The sequence below is a fragment of the Morchella importuna genome (assembly GCF_003444635.1).
Source record: "Morchella importuna strain M04M26 chromosome Unknown Morimp01GS050, whole genome shotgun sequence".
NCBI classification, from domain to species: domain Eukaryota; kingdom Fungi; phylum Ascomycota; class Pezizomycetes; order Pezizales; family Morchellaceae; genus Morchella; species Morchella importuna.
In genome coordinates, this window is record NW_025763447.1 from 39,247 (window position 1) to 64,701 (window position 25,455).

Here is a 25,455-nt window from a genome sequence, read left to right on the forward strand (position 1 = left end):
ACCTGACTGCTTACCTGCCTACCTCCGCATCTGCTTGCTTAACTACCTACCTATTATTCACTTAAGTGACATTGATTTCGTTCACTGTCAGTCATATATTTGGGCATAGGTTTGAGCGTGGATTTGATGCTGATTTAGGTGTCGGCTTGTTGCAATTAGTCGAAGTTTTGGTGTCGTTTGAGTCTCAATTTGGGCTTCAATTGGCTGCAAATTTGGGAGTCAATTTGCTGCTATTTAACGGTCTGTAGCGGTGCCAGTACAGGCGTCAAAATACAAGTAGGTAAATACGTATACAGGCATTCCTGCAGGTAGGAGGTAGGTATCACTGCTGCTAGAAGGTAGGGGTCGACACTGATAGGAGGAAGGTGTCGGTGTTGGTAGGAGGTAAGTGATTATGCTGGTAGGAGATAAGTGTCGAGACGAAGATAGGCAGATAGGCAGGAAGACAGCAGGTAGGCAGATAGGCAGGTGGGTATGCAGGTGGGGATACTCGAGATGTCAAACCTGGCGTCATTTGCTAGCAAGCTCAAGGCTAGCATCAAGACTTAGGCAGATTCACCATGGTGGTTCGCGTTTTGGGAGGCGGTGGGGCATCAAGAGGTGAAATATCATATTTTGGATTCCTACTAGTCGTTAAAAGATGTGATATTGTAACGGTGGTCTATGGACGTAGGGACTATGGTGCCAAGGAATACAACCGAGGCGAGGACGTGGCAATAGGTATTCAGGACTATGGGCTATGGAGTGGCTCTATCTAGTTTGACAACTAATTGAACCTAGGACGAGGCGTAGAGCAAAAGTAGTATTCGTTGGGGTAGATACAGGAGGTTCCGTGAAGAGGAGAGGAAAGGAAGGAAAACATGAAAGGGCACGAGACAACACCCCCTTATATATCCAACTCCTAGTCCGTTGATGACTAATATCTTGCGTAACGGAAACCGAAAGAACATAACAGAAAACCCATTACAAATTATAGTCCAACTGCGCGATTCCTTCTCTTCACAACCCAATCTATCACCTTAGCCGAAATATAATATTGCCGTTACAGACTACGCCCCCCTCTAAGGCCTACCTCCTGGTAGGCTTAGGTTTCCGTGGATAGCGTTCATGGAACCGTCGAACAATATCAGGTGAATGCTCAAGGTCCGATAGCGGTTGCCAAGAGGCATCATCGTATCCAGTGTATCGTACCAGGTACTCAAAGCCACCCCTTCGTTTCCTAGAGTCCACAATATCCTCGACTTCCCATTCTTCCTCCCCTTCGATCTCGACTGGAGGTGGTGGTGACTGTTGTTGTCCAGGTAATGGGTTACCCGCTTCAGGTGATAACAATGAAACGTGGAATACTGGATGGATCTTCATGGAGCGGGGAAGTTCTAGCTCATAAGCATAGGGGTTGACGATTCGTTTGATGCTGTAAGGACCAATCCGTTTCCAATCAAACTTCTTGGAGGGTCGCTTTGTTAGAATATGGCGGGTCGACAAGAAAACTTTATCTCCTATATGATAACGAGGGGCAGGAGAACGATTTAGGTTAGCCGACTCCTCTTGTATCCTTTGCGCCCGAAACATTTCGCTCTTCAGAAACTCCACCATGTCCTTCATCTCATTTGCAATGCTGTTGGCTTGATCTTCCGCTGTCGTTTTACCGTATTCCAAGGGACCAAAAGTCGTCCTGGGATTTCTTCCCGAGTTGGCATAGAAAGGAGAGACTTTTGTTGTTTCCGAAATATGGTTATTTGTTGCGAACTCAGCCATTGCCAACCGTCGGGCCCAATCATCTTACTGATAGGAGACATAGCTTCGGAGGTATTGTTTCATTATGGCATTGATCCTTTCAGTTTGTCCATCAGTTTGGGGGTGAAATGCGGTGGAGAATCGTGGAGATATTTCCAGGCGTTTGCAAAGCGACTTCCAAAATTCCGCAACAAATTGTGTTCCTCTATCGGACACAACCATATCAGGTAGTCCATGTAGCTTCCAAACATTATCGAGATATAGCCTTGCTACTTCCTTCGAGTCCACCTCTTTAGTCGTTGGTATTAGATGTCGCATTTTGGTTAATCTATCAACAACAACTAGAATCGCATTGTAACCATCACTCTCCGGAAGGTCGGTAACAAAATCCATCGAGACATCCGTCCATGGTCCGTCGGGTATTGGCATGGGACGAAGTACCCCATAAGGCGCATTACGTGGTGCCTTGCTACGGACACACATATTGCAATTCCTAACATATCGATCGACATCTTTTCGCATTTGTGGCCAATAATATTCCCGACTTAAGAGTTCCAAGGTCTTTGCTCTACCCGGATGGCCTGCCGATGGTTTGTCATGATGTTCTTTCAGGAGTCTCAGCCGGAGGTCATTATCCTTTGGTACGTAGAGTGCATCTCGATAAAGTAACCGGCCATTATTGTCTTCAGTACATTCGGCAAGTGAAATTATATTTGACTGACGAACGTCGTTCCGGAGCATAGCGAGGATTTCGTTTGGAAAACTATCGACTTGGTCAGCTTTTGAAAATAACTCCTCCACAGTGGGCATTCCTTCAGCGGATTCATTTGATAAAGAACCCGCGAACAAATTTAGCTTTGTATCCAAATTTTTTCGCTTCAGAACCACTTGGCTCTGGTGCGTCAGCCGTTCATCCCCCTCTTTAGGTAGATCACCTGATCTTCTAATCAAAGCATCTGGTTTCGCTCCTTGTTTTCCTGGTCGGAATTGTATAACAAAATCGAAACGTGAAAGGAATTCAGACCAACGAGCTTGTCGGCGGTTTAGCAATTTTGTCGTCATAAAATACTCTAGATTTCAATGGTCGCTGAAAACTTCAATAGGGAATTGTGATCCTTCCAAATGATGTCGCCACTCTTCAAAACATCGTACGATTGCTAGAAGTTCCTTGTCATAAATTTCATAGTTGCATTCCGCAGGGGAATGTTTCTTGGAAAAGAAAGCGACCGGATGTAAAACTCCTTCATCATCACCTTGCGATAGAATTCCTGCTGAAACATAGTCAGATGCATCGGTTTCTATCACAATCTTCCGATTCGGATCGAAATGAACTAATATGGGCGCTGTTGTAAACATCTTTTTCAATGTTTGAAATGCTTCCTCCCTTTCATCTGTCCATTCGAATTTAACATTTTTCTTTGTTAGGGCTGTAAGCGGGGCGACAATCTTTGAATATCCCAAAATAAACCGTCGATAAAAATTTGCAAATCCCAGAAATACTTGAACATCATGAAGATTTGTAGGTATAGACCATTCTAGAACATCGATAACTTTCTTTGGATCCATTCTGTTGCCATTTGGGGTGAGGATTAGGCCGAGATATTTCGTTTCTTGAACCATAAATTCACATTTTTCGGGTTTGAGGTGGACATGATTCTCATCAAGTACCGTTAAAACCTTTTGAATATGGTCCTTATGCTCTGCAAGGGATTCGGAATAGATGAGAATATCGTCTAAATAGGCTGTCACAAATTGATCGAGATAGGGGCGCAGGATGTCATTGATCCAGTGTTGAAACGTAGCAGGAGCGTTCGCTAATCCAAAAGGCATTACCGTATATTCAAAGTGTCCATATCGAGTCCGGAATGCCGTTTTCCATTCGTCTCCTTCCGCTATCCTGATTTGGTTATATCCCCAGCGCAAATCTAACTTGGTATAATATTTTGCTTTCGACAATTTGGCCAAAGTTTCCTTCAATAACGGCAATGGGTAACGATTCTTAATCGTAATTGCATTGAGGCCTCGATAGTCGACACATAAACGAAGAGTTCCATCGGCTTTCTTGACGAATAGTATAGGTGCTCCTGCTGGCGATTGACTATGGCGGATAATTCCCTTGGGCAGATTTTCTTGAAGATAATCCCAGAGTGCTTTCAACTCAATTTGGGATAGAGCGTATATTGGTCCCATGGTGGTTGTTTGCCTTCTTCTAATACTATCTTCATATCATGGAACGGTCGATGTGGCGGAAGTATTGAAGCGTCATATTCTTCAAACATGTGGATATGGCGGTGGAACTCCTTCGGTATTAGTTGTTTAATATCGATGGTAGGTTTTTCGGTCGCTGAGACGGTAACGGTATGAGTTTCAGGTAGGGGAATTGATATACCATGAACCGTAATTGCAGTTCCACTAAGCGAACAATGTTGACAGCAGCTTTGAGAGTCGAAGATAAGCAAATTTTCCTTTGGTCGAATTGTAACATCATGGCGTCGCATCCAAGGTATCCCCATCACAATCGGATAGTGTCCCAACTTTGTCACAAAACATGATGCAGTTTCTCGATGGCCATGAATGTCTAGCGAGACATCAAGAATATGAGTAATCTTTCCTGATTTGATAGGTCTGCCGTCTATAACGTCTACGTGGCGTGGTATTTTGAGTGGGGTCATGGTGAGATTGTTGTGGCGTGCAAAAGATTCATCGATGAAAGCATATCCTGAGGCTCCGGTATCAATAAGGGCGTAGGTGGGTACGAAAGTATTTTTATTCTGTGAAATTGAACAAGTTACTACAAATTGGTTCCCATCCATTTCCTCCTCTGATACCGAAAAACCAGAAATATGCATTTCAGAAAAATCCTTAAATGGTCCCTGGGCTAAGCCACTTAGTGCAGGGACAAATCTTTTGCCGACTCGTTATCGCTTCCATCATTTTCCTCTACCCTCAATGCTGCTCCTCTCATCACCGGTCTCCTTGGTTGATTTCCAGTTGCCCTTGCTTGGGGGCAATCCCTAACCATATGTCCGACTCCTCCGCAATAGAAACATCGGCCCTCAGCTAAGCGGGCGTTTCTTTCAGTAGGGGTGGGGCGACGACGTCCCCCGGACAGATCCATTGGTACATCACCTCCCGGGCAAAACGAGGGATGGTTCTCAGGAGTAGGTGCATTGACAGCTGGGGCGGCAGCGCGAGGGGTAGGAACAGGATTCGCTGGTGGGGGACGAGGGGTCGGAGCAGCAGTAGCACTCCAAGGCTTTTTACTTCCTCGCTTAGCCTCTGCCGCTCGTCGTCGATTATCTAACCGTTGCAAAAGTGTCGCGCAGGCATCTACTGTCGTAGGAGTTTCATGGTGTATCATCGATTCATCGAGTTCCGCGTTAATGCCCTCCATCAAAGCCTCAATCCGAGAGACTTCATCCATTCCTGATTCAGCAGCGTACCGTTGAAATTCGGCGAAATAGTCAGCAAAGGTTCGATTTCGCTGGCGGATGTTCCTGAGATTCCTTCTAGCTGTGCGCATTCGATCAGGGTCCCCGAACGCAGTATCTAAGATTTCATAAAACCGCAACATGGAAGGCAAAGCGATGCCTTCTTCTCCGACATATTGTAAGAACTGATTAGCGGCAACACCCTCTATCCGACTGAATGCGTAGGATAACTTGTACTGTAGTGTGGGAAAGCGGTCGGCATTTCCCAATAGTTTAATCCTCATCTGTTGTTTGAATAGGTGTAATCTTTCTCGATCGCGATCTCCCCTAAACACCTCAGGATCTGGGAGCTTTTCCGACCGCTGGGTAGTAGCCACAACAGGTGGTATTGGAGGCGCGGGTGGAGCATCATCACCACCAATCGGTTCTTCATCAGGGGCAACTACTTCGACAGCGACCCGCTGGGTTCGAGCAGCAGCAAGGTCTCGTTCGAACATCTCCCTTGCATTTCCAGCCTCCCTCTCCACCTCTTGTAAGTCCGTTGCATACTGAGCGAGACCGTGTTGGGCCCTTTGAAGAAGTGCGTAAGCTTCTATCCCGACAGTGTTATCGACCTGTGGATGTTCTTGGAAGAAGGTTTGAAGGGTGTCGCTTAGTTGTTGATAATCGATAGGAACGTGTTCCGACATTGTAGGCTATAGTGTTGTATTGGTTGGCGATAAAGGACGGAACCTGGTGTAACGGTGGTCTATGGACGTAGGGACTATGGTGCCAAGGAATACAACCGAGGCGAGGACGTGGCAATAGGTATTCAGGACTATGGGCTATGGAGTGGCTCTATCTAGTTTGACAACTAATTGAACCTAGGACGAGGCGTAGAGCAAAAGTAGTATTCGTTGGGGTAGATACAGGAGGTTCCGTGAAGAGGAGAGGAAAGGAAGGAAAACATGAAAAGGCACGAGACAACACCCCCTTATATATCCAACTCCTAGTCCGTTGATGACTAATATCTTGCGTAACGGAAACCGAAAGAACATAACAGAAAACCCATTACAAATCATAGTCCAACTGCGCGATTCCTTCTCTTCACAACCCAATCTATCACCTTAGCCGAAATATAATATTGCCGTTACAGATATCACATTTCCTATATTTACCAGGCATCAAAAGAATACGTGTCACATTGTAGCAGTAGCTAGACGATGCATTGGTAGCAACAGATGAGGTTTTGGACTCGGAAGACGAATTTGGACATCTGGATGCACGGATTCGTCCTGGCGAAACTCATTTTTTGCTGATGTAGTACCGAAGTATTTATCAGCATTGGCTATTCTTTTCTATTCGCTTTCAAGACTAAAGAATGGCTTCTGGTAAGACTTGCATCGGTAGTAACCCTTTTGAGCTAGTGCGGGTTGAATTGTATTCGGCAATGCATCAGGATTGGCTGTTTTCCCCATTTCCTACAGCAAAGTCTGCTTTCCTCTCAGCCACTTCTAATTATGATAATAAAGTGTTGGATATCGCATTCTGTGAGTTGGCACGATGGCCAGGTCGGTGACGGTTACACCGGAAATGATGAGGATTTCGGCATCAATCACTAATGGCTTGCTGTAGTACCCCAGCCTGTTGAGATATCTCGGTTTGAGAATGCCGGTCTTGAAATAAAGTATACACTAGAGGAATTCTGCAACGCACAGTATCGACTGTCTAGGATCTTTTTCAGGTTGTTGCCATGGATAACTGTGACTGGATCACAACCAGATGCGGGAAATCAATAGCGGAAGCTAAAAGTTCTGTTATGATAGCGGAAAGATGCCGGAAAACATCAAGCTATCAATAACATATCCTACGGCTTTATTACTCAAAAATAGTTAAGAAAAAAGCCGAAATATCTTAATCAAGGCTCATAATATATATCCATTTCGATTTCGATTCTATTGAAAGTATTATGACTGTTTTTAGTGACTGTAATTGTAATTTGTAGTGATTGGAATGGGAACTGGGGATTTTATAACAGCTGACCTGGGGCAATAGCGATCCCTCAACAGCAGAAACTCATTTGGCAACTGTCCGCTTGTTGCACTTCAGGGAACTTCACTACCCGGGTCACCGATAGCTAACGGAAGTCGCTGAATCCCTCTATTCTTCCTCTAGTAGGCATCGCACAGTGGCCATTGGGCCTGTTACGGGAGTGGAACTCATCGTTGGCGCGTGTATGTGGGGAGTTGCCCGGTGCAGACGCGCGACCAGGTTCTTTTGACCACGGGCTCATACAAACTAGAGTTTTACGTACTAATTAGAACAGGTCTCATCTTTCTTCGTCTATAACATAACATATCTTCTGGCTTGTTGTTTGTCGACTAGTCTTGGAGTGGTTAAATATAATAGCGTATTAGACCTACATGTAATTCTAGTCTCGTACCCAGACCTATATTGAACATTGTGTGTCTCTACGAGGTGCGACAATAAGAGTCTGTGAACGATATTAATCTACACCCAATTTAACTTCGTACCCAGTAATGTATTTTGTGGTTCTCGTGCAGTACATTCTTACATTTAACGTAGGGAACGAACCCGGGCCCCATCGAGACGTGAGAGATGAAACCGCGCAGAATGGTTTTCCTGAGACAGCAGAAAAGACTTTGATAATGCCAGCCGATACCTAAGTGTCAGTATAGCATTCTCAATATCAAGTCCTGCTTCTATATCTTAACAAAGCGTTCATACTTTCAATAAAATGGACGCAACACAATTAACACCAATGTAGCCAGCCGGAGCTAACTACCAGGAGACTTAAACGTATCCTATACTTCATGCAAATTGTCAGCTAGAAATTGAACTCCATAAATATGAATGATCTTCATTTCAAATTAGTTTATGGCTAACAGCTCACACTTCATCTCAGGCCTACAAGATATGCCAACTTTAAAAAAATTCAGAACACCACTCGTGATAAGTTACGACTCTTAATAACTTCCCCTCTAATGCTATGACCGACAAGCAGAGGTTACACTTAGGGCCCGTTTGGCAGTTTCATGGTTATGAAGCTCCGTTATGCAACGACTCCATTAGACGAGTGCAAATGGAGATTTTTGAAAACGGAGTTTGGGCTTCCCAAGCAGCAGTGTAGTTAGGTAATATCTACTTTTCAAAAACTCAGTTTCAAAGCCCTAACGGAGGTTCAAAATTGGCATGCCAAACACAAATATTTCTTGCAAAGCGGAGTTATGAAATAAATGAAACGGAGTTTTCCCGTTGGCATACAAATTTGCCGTTTGGACCTGCTCCCAAACAAGCCCTTAGTCTTCTAAAGATCTCCGCGGTCCTTGGCTATATATGAGCGCTGACTCGTTGAAAAACAACCGTGACACTATCATGATGCCTTATCCCTTCGTCTGGCAAAAAATGCTGACCCCCCAAAAAAAAGCAAACTTTTGTGTGGCTTTACTAACAGATCCTGTTGTCTCTCTTATCAAATAATAGATCTCCCATACAAATTTAATTCCTCTATTATAGGGGGGTCAGCATTGCCAGACTAAGGGATAAGGCCTCAATATTATATCTTTTATGCGATAGGCCCGAGATCCCGTTCAAGCATTCCACTTACACTAGCAACCGCCTAGAGTGCAGAGTAAAAAAGCATCTTACGATACCTGTCCTAACGAAGGTTCATGAGTCACTGACGGGAAGGAAATCTAGCCCGTTCTTATTTCTGTGGATTATTAACGGATTATATATTATCATTATAACCAATCGCTACTATACGTTACCTTAAATGATAGAATGCCTAGATTAGTACATGTACTCATATCGGAGCTACAGAGTCCTTATATCCAGTATTGCGAGCACTAAACTGGATGCTTTGCATGTGAGCTCCAACTTGCATACAGATTATCGACTGACCCATGTGCAAAAAAGGCAAACCTTACCAGATCTAGAAACCCTTACAGACCACCGGTGAGAATAACACAGTAGCGTAGCCGCGTATCTTCATCTGCATCCTCAACGGCAGATCTATTTGCCGGGCCATGGTCCCAAGAGATTTACGTCATGACTCGCCAGCTACCCAGGAGATTTGATAGTATATAAGGGTTGAAGATTCCGTTCACTGGACTCTTCAACTTCAAGAAGCATCCAATTCAACAATCAATTTCTACCGCACAGAACCCACCCACCCAACAAATACAATGCCCGCCAACGCAGTCCCACCAGCCAAATGTCTCTGCGGCGGTATCAAACTTACTTTTGAGGAAGATGCTGAACCCGAGGTTAACTACTGCTACTGTAAGCACTGCTCAGCTGGCGCCGGCGGACTCTATCAGCTCAATTTCGCTTTCAATGAAACTGCGGTCACTATTGAAGACCCCCAAAAATTGATGGCGGTTTACATTATTACCGGCTGCGAGAGTGGAAAGCCAAAGCCAAAGTACTTTTGTGGAAAGTGCGGGTGCACGATGTTTACAAAGCCGGAAGCTCTGCCGGGGAAGATGTTTGTCAAAGGGAGTCTAGTGGAAGGGGGGTCAGTTGTTCTGTCCGGCATCGATTCCGCAAGTGTAAGCTTCAATGACTGACCAAAATCGTAAAGATGCCAGAATTTTAAGCCAACTGCGGAGTTATTCATCAAGTACCGACCTTCATTCGTGGTCCCAGTGGAGGGGGCAGCCCAATTGGAATCTCAGTAGAAATGTATCTTTAGAGAGTTGACGCAGAATTCATAGCTATAGTCTCTTGGTAAGCAAATATTTGGCTCAAAATGTGCATAAACCAATCCCAGTCACCTGGATAGATGGCCGAGTGGTTATGGCGCTAGCTTCAGGTGCTAGTGGGGCAACCCGTGTGAGTTCGATCCTCACTCTATTCATTCACTTTTGCTCGTTATTATTATCGTTGGTGGTTCTTCAGTGCATGGTTGTTGAGTAGATGACATGAACATTTGTTTTTTTTACTAAGTAACTTGCCGGTTGTACCTGAGAGTAGTAATATACTTACATGCCAGGAAGCTGGAATTACATCCTGAATATGATATGCCGCTAGTAAACCGGTATTAGATGTGGCTTAGCGCAATTAGACAATTAGACACTTTTGCGCACGTAGAGTATTAGAATATCGATACCTATAGAGCTACTGTAGCACTGAAGTACAGATCATCTAAATTAATATGGTACATGTATTATATATACTTCTTGTCCAAGTACCACGGAGAATTGTGCATATACGTACTAAGAATTAAAAAAAGGTCATCACAATCGTTCTCTAGTTGTTTATTCTCTTAACAGGACTCAACCAAGCCTGGGATTCATTATGATTGAGTAGATTTGGTCAATACCAATATATCCATTGTCGCTATGTAACGTCGAAGAGCCTTCAACCCCACGTCACAAATTTCAGGCACCCAAATTCATTAACCGCACGAAACCTCAATATTGCCTATCAATTGAAACAGAAATCTTGAGTTAAGGAGGTCCATGATTGTCAGAGCCTAATAACAATTTTAAAGATATTATCGGGAGAAATTTAATTAGGGCGTCACTCGTAAAGTTCTGCAGTCTGTTGGGGGCGGTTTGGTCTCGTATTTTTATAGAAGCCACATGCGCCACACCACCTGATGTGGGGGAAATATGTACGAATAACGGAGTGTATAGATGAATTGGAAGACTCTAGTAGGTAAATGGCGAATTCTTTCAAAAGCCTTCTATTCTCAGCTTCAATAATTTGGTATTGTTGGTTGCCTGAAGAGTCATCTATGTATGGAGGCACAAATCAGGCAAAACGTCGCAGGGATTTTATAAAAGGATCACAAGTCCTCGCAAATAATTACATGTATGCCTTCCCATCTAACCAGACTGTACGGTAAACAAAGGGTCTTTTACGAACCCTCCTCCTCCTTTTCCCCTTCCTGAGCTCGAGGCTGTGGATTATAATCCCCTGCCAGGACTATGATAACTAAGGCCCGGCTTTACATTATTCCCAGATAACGATTACGATACTCCCATTAGAACTGGCAACGAATCCGAGCGAACCAAGATATAAGATCTAGAAGAAATGAGTGCCGATAATATCACCGTGGGCTCTATCGAGAAAACCTGTTACTTCTGGAATAAGACCGGCCAGTGTAAGCATGGAACGAAATGTAATTTTCTCCATCGCGATACACCAATCATAGCAGACCCTCCGAAATCATGGATCGATTATGGCGATAAAGGTAAGTCAAGTGCGTTTAACTTTTAGTTAGGATTCCTGTGTTAATTCATACTATTTAGGCCCCCCACTGAAGGCAACGAGGGCCCCGAGGGTACAAAGCAACATCAGGGATAACTCTGAAGATGGGAATAGTAGAGAAAAGGTCTTTGAGCCTAACCATAAAGTTATGGAAGACGAGCTCGATTGGGAGCATCATATACCAGCAAATGAATGGGATCAGCAATCCTCAGGTATCAAAAATACTTGGGACGAAACCACGCCCACGAAGGCTGATGATTCCTGGGGAGCCCAAGCTAGTACTAGAGTGAATGTAACCGAATGGTACCCACCAAAAGCTAACGTAAGTTCATGATATCTGTAGACTTGAGGTTCGCGCACTAAACCATGTTCATCAGGGTACCCATTCTGTGACGGCATCTACATCTGCATCCAACAAACCAGCGACGCCTGTTCAACATGCCGATTTTACTGAGACCCCTACAGTCATTGGAGACTTATGGGAAACTTTACTACCAATTGATTTTACGGAGTACAGAGACTTAAGAAAAAAGTATGCCATGTCGGATCCAGAATTCGATGTTAATGCCTTGGTTCTGCTCTTGGCTGCAGAACCCTTTCAACTTTCAGACGTTGAGCAGTATTTAGGTGGATATTCAGATCAAGATATTTATCTAGATAAGGCTTCCAGATTCGAAAAGCTCCCACCTATATTTTTTGCTGTAGCCACAAACGAACCTAAAGCATTGAAACTTCTCATAGCTCGAGGCATATCTGTAGACGCGAATGCTGGTCCAGACAACATACCGTTGTTAGCTTTTGCTATCATGCATGGATCAAGAGCCGACACCACTGAGATGGTGCGGATTCTACTAGCCAGTGGAGCCGACCCTACACACATACCCGACGAGTTTATTTCTTTCGATCATTATTCATCAAGCCACCATAGATTCTCCAGGTCATCTAATAGCGAGATACCATCATGGCTGTCAGAGAAGTATAGATTTAAGCTTGCCAGCACCATCAATATCTCGCAGAGATACTGGTTGTTGAAAGCGAGAGGTTTACGTCCACGGACGGATCGTGAGCATTTAATCGCTAGAATGGAAAGATGTCCAAATCTGTTTCAGATGCCATTTTGTCTGGTGGGTCAGAGTTTTGCAACAAGCTTTTTGATGCGGAGAGTATTGAGCCACTTACTACTCTCCAAATCGAATGTGAAGCCTCTGGTTGTAGCTTTTGTCGGTGAGCACACGATGTTATTTTTTGCCCACCATTAAAACATAGGTTATCTAACTCTATATTCAAATCCTTAAATCTAGGTCCAAGTGGACATGGAAAGACTGAGCTAGCTAAGAGCATGCGCACATGTTTATCAGCAGCATTCCTGACCATCAACTGTGCCGAAATGACCAGCACTGCTGATCTTTTTGGCTCAACAGCACCATCCCCAGGTTACGAACAGGGCTCGGCCTTGAACAACTTTTTATGTCGCAACCACGGGCAAAGATGTATTGTGTTTCTGGATGAATTCGAGAAAATGGGACCTGCCGTGCACGAATCACTTTTAACCCCATTTGACGAAGGTTTGAATATTTCTAGACTTGGTCGATGAGATACCCAACTGATGAGATTAGGCATATACCGCGACCGTCGGGCCGTTAGAAACGATACGAAGATAGATTGTTCAAAAGTGATATGGATCCTTGCCACCAGTAAGGTGGATAATATTATTGAGCCATATTACAGGGCCAATGTCGAGGCCTTCCAAAATCCCGATAACCAGGATCAACAGCTCCTCGCGAATATCATGAATGAAATTGAAAGCAAGTTCTTAAGAAAATTCAGCATCGAACTCGGGGTACGTACTCTATACTAGACCGTCAGGGTAGGTTTCTAATCGTGTGTATAATAAAGACAACATTCGCTGGACGAATCTCCATGGTCCTACCATTCCTTCCGTTCTCGCCCGCCGAGCAAGCTGTAATTGCGCACAAGTATCTGCTTGAACTTAAACGTACACTTGCAGCCGATGTTAACAAAGAAACAATCATGGGGCATATTAAACTTGAGGTTGAAGGGGAGGCAGCAGTTTGCCGGCATATAGCCGAAAATGGTTACGAAATCGAATACGGGGCACGATCTATTGAGCGTGAGATGCATAAGTCAGTGCGCGATGCTATTACACAGGAATGGTTAGGGTCTACAGACTGGATTCCTTCCCAAAGAAAGAATGGTCCATATGAAAGATACCTGGTGTCCCTTGACCCCGCAAAAGAACACGTTGTTGTATGCAAGATCCTTGATAAGAAGGGTAGGACGAGGGCGAGGCAGAACAGAACTTCGGCAAGGCCGGCAGCTGGCCAAGGTGGTTCACAATTCGAGAGCTCAGTCGGAGTAAGATCAGGAACGCCAAGTAGTGTTGGTGGTATGAGATCATTAAGAGTAGGAAGACTTATAGATATCGAGCTGGTGAATGGATGGGAGGAATAAGTGCAGACTTGTTTCGCATATGATTGGCTGATTGATTCATTGTTGGCTGGTTACTTCGTTAATTGTTTCGGATATGGATGGGTATGAAGACGCGATTCTTTTGGTTTAATTTATCAGTAGGTTTATAAATCAATTATCCCATCAAAAGGTATTCTGGGTTATAACGACCCCCTTGGCTGCTTTGCAGGTATGTGCAGATTTATCAGTATACGTATCAGCATAGTGGTTGCATAGGATTGAACGACACCACTTAGCCTATAAAAACGCAATCATGATATATCTGATCTGCTGTCTTCTGATTTTGACCTTATTGAGCTTGAACCCGTAGTCGTGGAATTTTGACAAGTAGACTGTTCTAAGTATGTACATGTATTCAGAAGGATTCAGAACTGCTCCAACCTTCGAATCGCAATCTCATATATACCACTCCACCTCTGTTAGTGTATCAAACCTTCGGCGTCATCTTTGTAAACAAACGCTAATGAGAATTACGGTGGAGACGGTTTATAAATTATGATCTACTGCAACCGCCTATCACAGAAACGTATGTATGTATGATCCAATCGTGTAAAGTATTCCAACTATGTACATGAAGTACGCTTGTTGAGCAGAAACACTTACCTAAGCCAATTAACTGTTGCAGGCAGAACTTCTAGTTTAAGCCTGTCCTTCGTCCATGCCCATGTAATTTGACAATCGCCTGGAGAGAATAAATGCTAGACCGAGTGAGATCTTGTGCGCCAAGCCAAATTATAGCACGTCAGAATAACGAACGGACTACTCTTGCTGGGGTCTCTAATATTACTGTAAAAGCTCCATAGAGAAACCTTTTGCGCTTACCCGGCTTGCTACTTCCTACTTACTGGCAAGCAGTCCACCCCACAAAATATGTACTTGAATGGTTCAACAGCATGATAGAGAGGAAGGTGGAGGGGGCCAAAGGCCCCATAAGTGCGGAGAGAGAGGAAAAAAGATGGTGACCCGAAGAGTACCCAGTTACACAAAACCAGGGGGGTTTAACGACCTCATGAAGTTGAATTACAAAATAATAACGTCACGGGAGCTGGCGGGAATGAAGCTGGCAGATCTAGAGGAACGCTCGAACTGGCAGCCAACTGGGGATATCAGAAGTAACAGCTCGCGGTCGCGAGGTATGTAGATAGACCCCCTAGTTATATGTACCTTTGCTGAGCGGAATTATAGTTTCTAGTCCACCAGTTGAAACCACGTGACATTTACATCAGGGGGTTCAGACCATTTTACCACCAGTATATTTTTATATTTTAGCCCACAGACCTCCCACTCTATCAACGCCCCTAAAGGCGCGCTAGTGCGGCCTCACCTTTTTTTTCCTCATTGATTGCCAAGCCGGTTTATGCTTTCAGAGACCTGCCTTAGTTAGGTCTGAGATTTTTCAGGTAATGAAAAACTCAAACTATTAGTGTTTCTCTTCCTTAACCCATTTTAATAGATTAGAAGTCTATTCTAAAAAAAAAAAAAAAAAAAGCAACGAAATCTTGTCTAAGATAGAAGCGGAGATCAGTTGGATCTTAAGCCGCGATACCATGAATCATGTTTTGCGAGGGAATGAGAAACGCATACAAAAGATATCTAGGAAGAAAAAACTCCATACCAAATGCCGAAACAGGAAATATGAGAGACGCAAATGTTTCCACTGTCAATCAATAGAATCTAAGAAGATGCCATCTAAGAGTTAAACGCAACAGCTGAATCCTCATCCTTGTCCTCCTTCTTGATCTCGGGCTCAGATTGAGAATCAGGCACGGACGGTCTAGCAAAGGTCGCGGCGACAATCATAGGGAATGCAATGGTGGCCTCAGCGTACACCTGTGAGATAGCCGAGTCAGCTAGTATAGATTCCATAATGGTACTTAATTCACTTACTTTAACTGCCTCTCCGTCCATCTTAATCTTTCCCCAACTGACCGCCTCATCTGGCCTTGCCCCAGCATCGGAGCCATCAAACTCACTTGCTGTATTGATAAATACAGCATACTCCGCTCCATTTCTCATCAGGCAAGCATTGGCAATATGATGCTTCACAATGCCCCCTCCCAAGATCATCGCGCCGACCTTCTCGGCACGAACAGAAAGCGAGTTAATCTTTCTGATATCGCCCACAATATCACATTTCAACTGTTTTGGGGAGCTTTTGTATGTGTGGAAATACAGCATATCTCCAAGGCTCCCATCGGTCAGAGCAGGACAGAAAACCGGAATATCATTCTTCCAAGCCCAGTAATAGACACTTCTTTCATCGTTAATTTCCTTTCCTAAGCGTGCTATCATCTTTGACGGGGTCCAGATACATTCAGGGTCTGCCTCCTGCTCTTCAAGCATGGCGTCGAGAATAGGGACGACCCAATCCTCGAAGAGGCAGTAGTTGTTGTTCGGAACGATAAGATTACCGATGCGATTCAGGCCCTTCTTACGCAGTGTAGCACCATCAAGATTGAAGGCACCCATATATGTAGAGGCGAGGCATTTAATGAAGTCCTCCTCGACTCCTCCTGCTGTGGTCACAATGGCCGAAACATGTTTGTGTTCAACCAGGTACCGGAGTGTCTCACGAAGACCAGAGGAGATCAGGTTGCTGGTGTACCCCAAGAAAATAGTAGCTTCTTTTCCAGTCTCTGGGGAACGGTAGGTACGCATCGCATCAACAAGCTTACAAGCTCGTGCAAGATTTGAGCCCTGAAAACCAATAGTTTCCATACCTGTAATTAGGTCCGAGACCGTTACATGGCGGCCCTTGAAGTTGTTGAAGTCAATACCTTTGACTTCACGAGTAGTCCATGACTCAGGGATTGGATCGGACGGTTTCAGGACTGCATCAGCGGCACCAGATGGGCGATCTTCCGTGTTAGGCTCCTCAGATGCAGCGGGGGCTGTGGGGAATCGGGGGGTGGCGGAAAAGTGATAAAGGATGTTTCCTCAGTTTGAAGTGTAGTTGTGAGAGGGGTAGCCATATTCTTTGTTTATTACGTAGGGGCGGATAGATTGCTGGTTTGAATTCTTGGGGATATCTAGGGTTGCAGTTGTTTGGGGATGGGTGCGGCCCAGAAAAAAAATTTGAAGTTTGCCCCACTATCTCACCCCGCCAATCCTTATCGATAGTTAACCGACGGCAACTTCCGCTGTCATGTTCGCTGCAGGTCTGGGCAACTCCAACTTCACTCAATCCCAATCGTGATATAAGCTATATCTAGTAATTACACCCCTCTTAATGCTGTTTCGATAACTGATTGAACCAATAGGTTATAACCTGTGACCTTGGTGTATTTTAGGACATGTCGTATCAGTTGAACCTCAAGGCCAGGCGTTTGGCTATTCAGACAAGTGTAAATACACTTCACAACTTAAGTCATACACATTTCTGCGGTAAATAAGTATGCGGCATAAATGACGCTAGCTCCAAGGATCGTGTTGCTCTATCGCACGGAAGTCCCGAATACTCTCGGTGCGTCAAGGGCTCGGCATACATACGCATTATTGCATTCTCCCGGGGCGAGTAAGAACCGAAGGATACGATGTTCGCGGGACCGGAATCCGGCACTGGTCATCAATCAAACTACGTGGAATATACATCTGTTCTACATATGTACTCTAGAATAAGTCGAGGGTTATGTCCTCGAGCACTATTCGTTCTATCCCTTGTCACGACTGCCCAGCCCTATTTTATTGGATCCTGTTTTTCAAGATTTTCAATATTATCTATTCGGATGCATATCGTGCATATCGTGCATATCGGATTAAATTGTTATTGGCTTAGGCCTTTATCAAGCATTACTCGGCTTGTTCTCAATCATAGGCAGTTGACGCTATTAGATTCAAGTATTGGTCTTCCTTAGCGATAGGTTGGCAATACAGCCTTGCAGTTGTTTCCTCTTCGTGTTAATCTTGGGGACATCTCTTCATAAGTTTCGTTTCAAAACGAGTCCTCCGTAGGCAAGAACAAGACCACTCGGGCGATTTTCCACCACCTCTGCATATACTCCCACCAACAGCAAGCATCCTACAACTATCTGCTGGAGAGCACAAATAATGTTACCAAGAACCCTAGATGGTTGAATTAATGAGCAAAAACGGGCATTTCTCAAGAATTAAGAGTTTTTTTGCATTTCGCACAAGTTGCCTGTAGCCCTTCCAATCATAACCAACTACCCCCAAAGAATCCCGAGAGCACCCCAGCCAGTAATACTACATGTAGTTCGAAATCAAACTTTCTCATATGACTTTGTGATATACTCACAGCATATCTATCTTTTGTGCGTATCATGAGTGCATACTGTACGCGGGACTTACCTCTCGTTTTGAGTTCACTGCTTTTGATTTTCTCCTTCGAGAGTAGATCCAGTAGATTGGATGTTGAGGTCGTTTACAATAGCTTTTTGGAACCCCCCCTCCCTCTCCAAAGGAAAAGTGGGGATATGTACCTATAAGCCATGTGAGATTTTAAACTCAACGGAGTCTGGTCATTGTGTCTTTAGGTCTTGTGACAAGAATTACTAACTACAACCACACATTGTGGACACAATTAAATATCTAGTTTTCCGATTGTCCGGGGGGTATCCAGGCCGCGACTATCTCGTGGATCAAGAAGCCATCACGATCAGATCTTTTTTTATTCTAGGGTGTTTCTACATCTATTTGCAAATATTAATCATCGGCAATCACTCGATCAACCCTCAGCCGCACACAACACAGGGACCTCTCTACCTACACATACTTCAAGCTGTGACTGTGCTTTCGGTTTAGGTCAGAACAACACTACATGCACCTCATCAGATCCCTTATTTGCTTGAGCTCCCAGCATCGCGCTGATTTTCTGCCGTCTTTTTTTGCTTTTTCTTTTAGCTAGGTTTCAATAACGCTACATGTTCCCTCATGGCGATCGTACACTTCTTTAATGAACCATTGAAAACGTCGGATGCGGATATAGATGTAACATAGCAAGTTTATTAATTCTTATCTTACAAATGAGATTCATTACTGTCATTATTCGTCCATGCATGAAACAATCATTAACGCCGTACACGCCCCAAAAGTCACATCCTGCCGCCATTCCCTAGCCCCAGTACCACATACATGTATGATGGTACCCCATTTATACAGAATGCTCCAGTACAAATGTACAGTCTAGATCCAGATCTAGAGAGACATCAAAAAATAAAAATAAAAAAGAGAAAGAAAGAGAAGTCGCCAATAGCTTTCCTTTACCAAGCCATGTTGAAACCCTCGAGTTTCCTAACACAAAACTCGATCAATGCACCCCCGTTTTCGGCCATCCAGTTGCCGCCCCAAGTCTTAAGAGGCCAATCCATACGTAGATATTGGTCATCGACATACACATCTTCTACGTCTTCATCCTCCCAAAAGCTTTTGCGCGTTGTCAAATGATCCTCATCGCTGATGGGATCTCTGTACGCATGTCTTGAGATATCTAAAAAAAAATTAGTCGGTTATCAAATAGGCAAACGGATGACTGGATGATCATACTTGCGGGGTTGAATGGCAGGAAATGTCTTTTTTTGGCGGCCAGTCTCTTCGCCGTCCAATGAGGGGTGAGATCTTCGGATTTGCCAAACTTCTTCCTTCTGGGAGAGAGAATAGGTTCAAGCTTGCGGGGCGCTTTAGACATGGTGATGTTGAAACGAGACACACTCGGGCTTCGAGGTGTTCTCGGGGTTTTGGGTGCTGATGAAATCATTTTTGTGACTAAAATCGTTGTAAGCAGAGTGATAGCGGTGCTGGTGATTAGGTGATAAACTTACTCTCAAACTCATCCAACCTTGATGGCGCAAGTACTAGACGCCTTATTGTCTTCTTGACATCAATGGTGGGGACCTGAGGAGGAGAGTCCTCGACGACTACATCAGTGGTCTCGATGTCTTTGGACTCTTCTGCTTTGTTTGTCTGATGAGTCCCTTGTTTAGCCTCGTTCTGTAGTTGTTCTGCGCTGATGTCTTCAATGATTTGCTCAGCCATGTCTTCGTCTTCACTCATTGTCACATCCTCTTCAGCGTGGCTGTCGACAATAACCGAATCTTTGATTAGTTGTGTCTGTTCTTCGACAGCTGGAACGTAATCCTCGTCTGTGCTCATATCGGTGTCTTCCAAGATGTGACGTAGAACCTCTTCTGTGTCCTCCTCCATCTTGTCTGTCTCGACGATCTCCACCTTTCTCTCCTCCTCTGCCTCAATCTTCACTTCTTCCTTTACTTCTTCCTTTGTTTCTTCCTTTACTTCCTTTACTTCTTCCTTGACCACCTTCTTCTTTGGCTTCTTCTCATCTTCGTTCTCGGATACCTCAGAATCTGCCTCCTCGACCTTAGCCTTGCGTCGTAATAGTTTTTTCTTTTCTTTCTTCTCTTCCTTCTCAGTTTCCTTCTCGCTCTCTACCTCATCATCTTCTTTAATTGTGGACTTGGATGGTCTTCGCTTTAATAGATCGCCTCCCTCTTTCTCCTCTTCCTCCTCTTCCTCGACAGTTGTTGGGAGAATCGAAGGCTTTGCCGACCTTCTACGTGTTGACCTTCTTGGTGGTTCATCATCCTCATCGTCTGCTTCCTCCTCCTCCTTCTTGACAGTTGACTTGGTTGATGTCACCAATTCCTCAATACTAATCCTCTTCGGTGCTTTCTCCTTGACGGGAGTCTCCTTAGGTGAGAGCTGTTCGTCGACTTCTTTTTGTTCCATATCTTTTTCGGCGTCTGAGAGCTCCACATCGATGCCCGAGTCCCTATCTTCTTCCCTTTCCTTTACCTTTTCACTTTCTTCTTTGGACACTTCCTTTTCTTCTACTTCATCTTTCTTGACCTCATCCACCACCATGTCCTTGACCTCATCCTCTTCCTTCGAGCTAGAAGTAGCCTGCTCCGCCGAGACCGAGCCGAAATCAGTGACACCCTCGCTTGAAGCGGCAGTGGTGGTGGCATCCGTACTAATGATAGCGTCCTCAATATCCATATCGTCCCCCTCCGTAGTTGTAGCTGTAGCCTCCATGGCTTCGGTCATATCGACGATCACGCCTGATTCCGGACGAATGTCAGTACCTATATCTACGAGTGATACCTCATGATCTTCACGTCCAGGAGGAGAATTCTGTACCAGTGAAAGCGAAACCGTCGAAAGGACTGATATTCTCTACAACAGTGTCAAGGTCAAGATCCTCATCAGAATCCATGCAAATGCCTGAATCTACACGTTGTAGCTGGCGTTTGAACTGCTCCCGTCTCCGTAGCCTCACAACCTCGAGGGACTTCTTGGACGGCGACGAGGTGGATAAGCTCCGCTTACGTTGCTTCTTGGTTGGGAGCCTTTTGTAACCGGGCAGGAAGAGGGCATCTCGGTTGTCTAGAAGGCGTACTTTACAATTGCTCGGTGTATATATGTCCTCATCCTCGGCGAGGGTCCGTTTGGCTCCCTGTACTGCAACAGGATCGAGGATAAACCGGGGAGGTTTGGTCCAATCCCATATAGAACGTCGAGCTCCGGTGGGAACAATGAGACGGGGAGAGAAAACTCCCGAGAGCCGGACCCGCTTGTTGGAAGAGGAATGGGTACTTGAGGTCTTCCGTTTCAAGCATGCCGGTGGGCAGCTGGGGGGGAACATTGTGGACAGTACAAAACAGGAGAGATGCAGAGAGACCTAGAAAGAGAGATGGACAATAAAAGGGCTATATTCTTTTTCTTGGGTACGATACAAAGGGCAGTAATGATAATAGATAGAAAGATATGATAACGATAATGATAGATAATGATAATATAGCAGAAAGAAGCTGCAGAAATATTTCGAGAAGAAAGATAGATCAGAAGTGTGCTGCTTGTAATTGAACTGCGCAATGGAAATGATTTTGGGGGGGGGCAAGAAGGGGAGGGGGAGGTATTTGAATTATCCGGCGACACAATTTCCAACTGGATGGGCCATGGATTCCGTGGAGGTGTAGGTAGTTAATGCAGTACTGTCTTGAATTTTGTCTTTTTTTTTTCCTTTTTCTTATTCCCTTATTAATTTTTATCCCTACCCCGGGAGTGCACGTCGGTGAAAAGAGAACAAAACGGATGGAGTGGAATCGAGAGATTACCGAACCAGCGGGCCACAGGGTGTAGGATTTAAAAATGTTTCAATTGAAACGGGAAATAGATCTCTCTTATCTCGTATGTTTGTGAAACTTGCCGGTAGTGGTAGTTGTAATAATCCTTTCAGGCAGAAAATATTAACTGTCAATTGAGACAGTTAACTAGGTATCTAGTAATTGAAATTGGTTCTCTGGCTTAACAGTAACAATTGCACTTTCTTCTGATCGTAATCGCAATTGAATTGAGCAGATGGCCTACATAGTAGGTACATGGCAGGTAGCTCAATCAATATCAAGGCAATTGACTCGCAATCAGGCATGTAGGCATGTAGGCAGGTAGGGTAGGCAGGCAGCTAGACAAGCAGAAGGAGAGAGGCAAGCAGGCAGGCAGGTACTCTGCTGCTGCTTCTGCTGCTGCTCTTCTCGAGGACTCTATTCCCCACCTTCGCTATCATATCAGATTGCATATCCACCCACCTTGCCTCGTTGCCTCACCACTGCAATGCTGTCATACACATCCATCATGAGACCCAGTCTGCGATGACCGGCTACAGCTTCTCCAAGAAACTGCGAGACGTGTTCTCCGGACGCTTGAGGGATTGACGTGGAGCCAGTCGGGGGAGGTAGTTTGCCAGCACATGACAGACGCTTTGGGATGGGCGCATGAGGCGGGCTAAGCGAAATGGGGGTTAGTCAGGGCAACGAGGGTGAAGGGGGGATGTTTGTTAACCGGGGTTTCTTGGTGCCTTTTGGATGCCGGTTTGTTTCTCGCTGCGGGGGCAGGGTGGGCGTGAGATGGTGGTGAGGGTGGTGGTGGATGTTTGGTTTGGATGAAAGGGTTCGCCGAGTTGGTGGTGGTGATGAGAGGATAAGAAGAGCGAGAGCAACGGCTAGCTACAACTACAACTACAATACTACCTAGAGTACAATTACCCCATCCACCACTACAACCATTCTAATACTACAATGTACTATTAAGGAGTGGCTTTTTTATTATTTTATTCTCGCCCTCTCTCCTCTTTCCCCTCACCACCCTCTACCCCCCCCCCCCCCTTGCTATCGCTGGTTTGCTGCTTCCTGCAACCCCACCAAACTGATTATCGAGCTGCATATCACTCTACTGCGGGAGTAACCGAGCGTCTTGCATGCACAACGGTGCACTCGTACTCTCTCAGAAACGAACGAGAAAAAACACATTTCATGACATCAGGCAGATCTAATACCTTGCGACAATTAAGCACCCTATTACTGGCAGAATTATATCTACCGGCTTCCCGTTATTCGGCGATAGACCCACCGGGTGAGGGGAGGGGCGACTTGGCAGGGAAATCATATTTAATCACTCGATGATCATGAAGGGGGGGAGGGGGTGGTTGCAGTTGCAGAGATCCCTCAACCCTCACCACGTAAGGGTCAATGATCTGTCTGACTGGCCTTCCTCTTCATATGTATACTACCGGCTCTCTCGGGATTCAACACAAACGACGTCGTAAGCCACTGTGTATCCTAGGTTAATTCCAGGCCCCGGAATAAGCGCTACTCTCCATAGTCAGAGCTTGTAAAGATCCCCTCCCTTCCACAGCCACTTTTGAACCCTCCTTCTCTTACACCCCCCTCCCCAATCACCTCTCCTCCGCCCCTTTGACACGTTTAAGACACATACATACATTTTACATTCCCTCCCGCACCCCTCACTCTCCTCGCCAGTAGTTCGCGCAGAAACATGAGCTGCAAAACAAGAGAGTACATAGACTAGAGCATGTACGCACGCCTCTGCTCTTACAGTACTAGTACCTCCTGGAGGTGCATCAGAGATCGCCGGAAAAAGGACGAGTTCGCCACTCTCTGTAACGTGCAGTTGGAATACTGTTTAGTCATGTGTGCGGCAGAGGAGATCCTGCTAGCGGTTCTTTTACGAGTGCATTGGTCTGCAGAGGAATCTTTGTGTTTCAAAAGGACCCAGTCAGGATATCAAGAGAGAGGGGAGGGGGGGACGGGACTCGACGCGGACTTATCTCAAACTGCTTCATGATTATCCAAGTCCCGGGCTACCTATCCTATCGGCCCTTCCCCGCCGCGGGATCGTCCAGAGACATTGGGGAGAGGAAGAGAAGATGTGGGTGTCTCTAGCAAACATCGTCTTCGTATCGAAATCGCCGAAGCGGTTTGCTTACAACCAAAGATAGAATAAGCATATATACAACATCGTACTTTCAAAGTAATACACGATAGTACGGCACCTTGATGCCTACCCCAATGTTGGTTTCTACACTTTTTGCCTCTCCTGATGATGTACAGCAGTGTAAAAATAGTATCGCCCGTAATTAAGCATAAGCTCTAACCGTAAACGATCAAGTACACATTTTCTGCGGAAAAGTTTCCCCTGTCAGATTTTTTAGCCCGAAGAATTCGAGTGATGGTCTGTGTCCACGGAACCTCCGGGAGTAAAACACCCAAAGCCTACTGAGCTCCTCCCGATCCTTACTCCGGTTCCAGCCTCCAATCCGCCGCCGACGGGGCGAACCATCGCAAAACCATACGGAGACTTTCAGAGGTATGTAGCATGTATGGTATGCCAAAAGCGACAGTGAATGTACAAATAGCAATCACCGTATCTTCCCCCTCCAAACCATTAGACGGCCATCGCTTCGTTCTCCTCTAGCACTTTTTTTCTGCCCCCACGTATGATGGTCATGATTGTGGCTTTTTGGGAGGATTGAGAGCCAGGTATTTACTGGTGGCTACCCCCTAACGGCTTGTATCTCATTTTTGGTCAGCCTGTTGGCATTCGTTTAAACCCAGAAGTCACTTTCATCACTCAGGTTTGTAGCTGAGATGTGTCAGGTCTACTTACGGCCCATGTCTCTGGGCAGTAGAGTAGTGTGGCTCATGGGGGTACGTTGCGAATTGAGGGACGGGAGTGCTGGAGGTGAGTGCTGGAGGTGAGTGGTGGGATGGTGAGTGATCGTGGCCAATCGGTGCACTGGATCCGTGATCATCTATTTGCCTGCCTTCTGAATCCCGATACCCGATATACAGAATCGATGTCGAGAAGTTGCCTGTATAGGGGATGTATGTGACGTGCCTGTGTTTTTTTGTAGAATTATTGGGAAGTCCCTACAAATGTGTACCTGGATTCCAAAATCCAAAGATCGTGTGGGGTGCAAAAAGCAAAACTCCCGGGATTCCATTCCTTAGTGAGACCAAGTAGTCTTGTCTTTGAAGAGAAACAGCAAGAAAAAAGTGTTACTTAGTAACCCCACGCGGGGCTCGAACCCGCAACCTTCAGATCGCTACAAGAGGAACTCTAATAGAAGTCTGACGCGCTACCATTGCGCCAGCAGGGCTGCTATGAGTATTTTTTGGTTTTTACCTATTTTGAACCACTGCTCAACATGACGAAACTTTAATGTGTTTTATGCCCCCCTCCCACGCCCGTTGTGAGATCTGTTCATGTGTGATATGAGCAAAATCGCGTTCGGCTAATAGCCGGC

General features: G+C 45.2%; 5 protein-coding genes across 5 annotated transcripts; 2 read left to right on the plus strand and 3 right to left on the minus strand.

The window, feature by feature from the left end:
* Window positions 1-9,355: 9,355 nt before the first annotated feature.
* Window positions 9,356-9,850, plus strand: LAJ45_10750 (uncharacterized protein; the record flags this gene model as incomplete). The annotated part of the gene is made up of 2 exons (XM_046120266.1): window positions 9,356-9,687; window positions 9,754-9,850. The coding sequence occupies 2 exons, from the start codon at window positions 9,356-9,358 to the stop codon at window positions 9,848-9,850; spliced, it is 429 nt and encodes a 142-aa protein (XP_045966494.1).
* Window positions 9,851-11,210: 1,360 nt separating this feature from the next.
* Window positions 11,211-13,859, plus strand: LAJ45_10751 (uncharacterized protein; the record flags this gene model as incomplete). The annotated part of the gene is made up of 7 exons (XM_046120267.1): window positions 11,211-11,370; window positions 11,429-11,599; window positions 11,663-11,709; window positions 11,765-12,611; window positions 12,689-12,952; window positions 13,004-13,227; window positions 13,284-13,859. 7 exons carry the CDS (start codon window positions 11,211-11,213, stop codon window positions 13,857-13,859), a joined length of 2,289 nt encoding a protein of 762 aa, XP_045966495.1.
* Window positions 13,860-15,566: 1,707 nt separating this feature from the next.
* Window positions 15,567-17,024, minus strand: LAJ45_10752 (uncharacterized protein; the record flags this gene model as incomplete). The annotated part of the gene is made up of 5 exons (XM_046120268.1): window positions 15,567-15,707; window positions 15,765-16,029; window positions 16,095-16,128; window positions 16,190-16,768; window positions 17,003-17,024. The coding sequence occupies 5 exons, from the start codon at window positions 17,022-17,024 to the stop codon at window positions 15,567-15,569; spliced, it is 1,041 nt and encodes a 346-aa protein (XP_045966496.1).
* Window positions 17,025-19,096: 2,072 nt separating this feature from the next.
* LAJ45_10753 (uncharacterized protein) lies at window positions 19,097-20,714 on the minus strand (the record flags this gene model as incomplete). The annotated part of the gene is made up of 3 exons (XM_046120269.1): window positions 19,097-19,323; window positions 19,380-19,598; window positions 19,655-20,714. The coding sequence occupies 3 exons, from the start codon at window positions 20,712-20,714 to the stop codon at window positions 19,097-19,099; spliced, it is 1,506 nt and encodes a 501-aa protein (XP_045966497.1).
* A 28-nt stretch (window positions 20,715-20,742) lies between these two features.
* On the minus strand, window positions 20,743-21,495 carry LAJ45_10754 (uncharacterized protein; the record flags this gene model as incomplete). Its single annotated transcript, XM_046120270.1, has 3 exons — window positions 20,743-20,753; window positions 20,825-20,911; window positions 20,991-21,495. The coding sequence occupies 3 exons, from the start codon at window positions 21,493-21,495 to the stop codon at window positions 20,743-20,745; spliced, it is 603 nt and encodes a 200-aa protein (XP_045966498.1).
* Window positions 21,496-25,455: the final 3,960 nt, after the last annotated feature.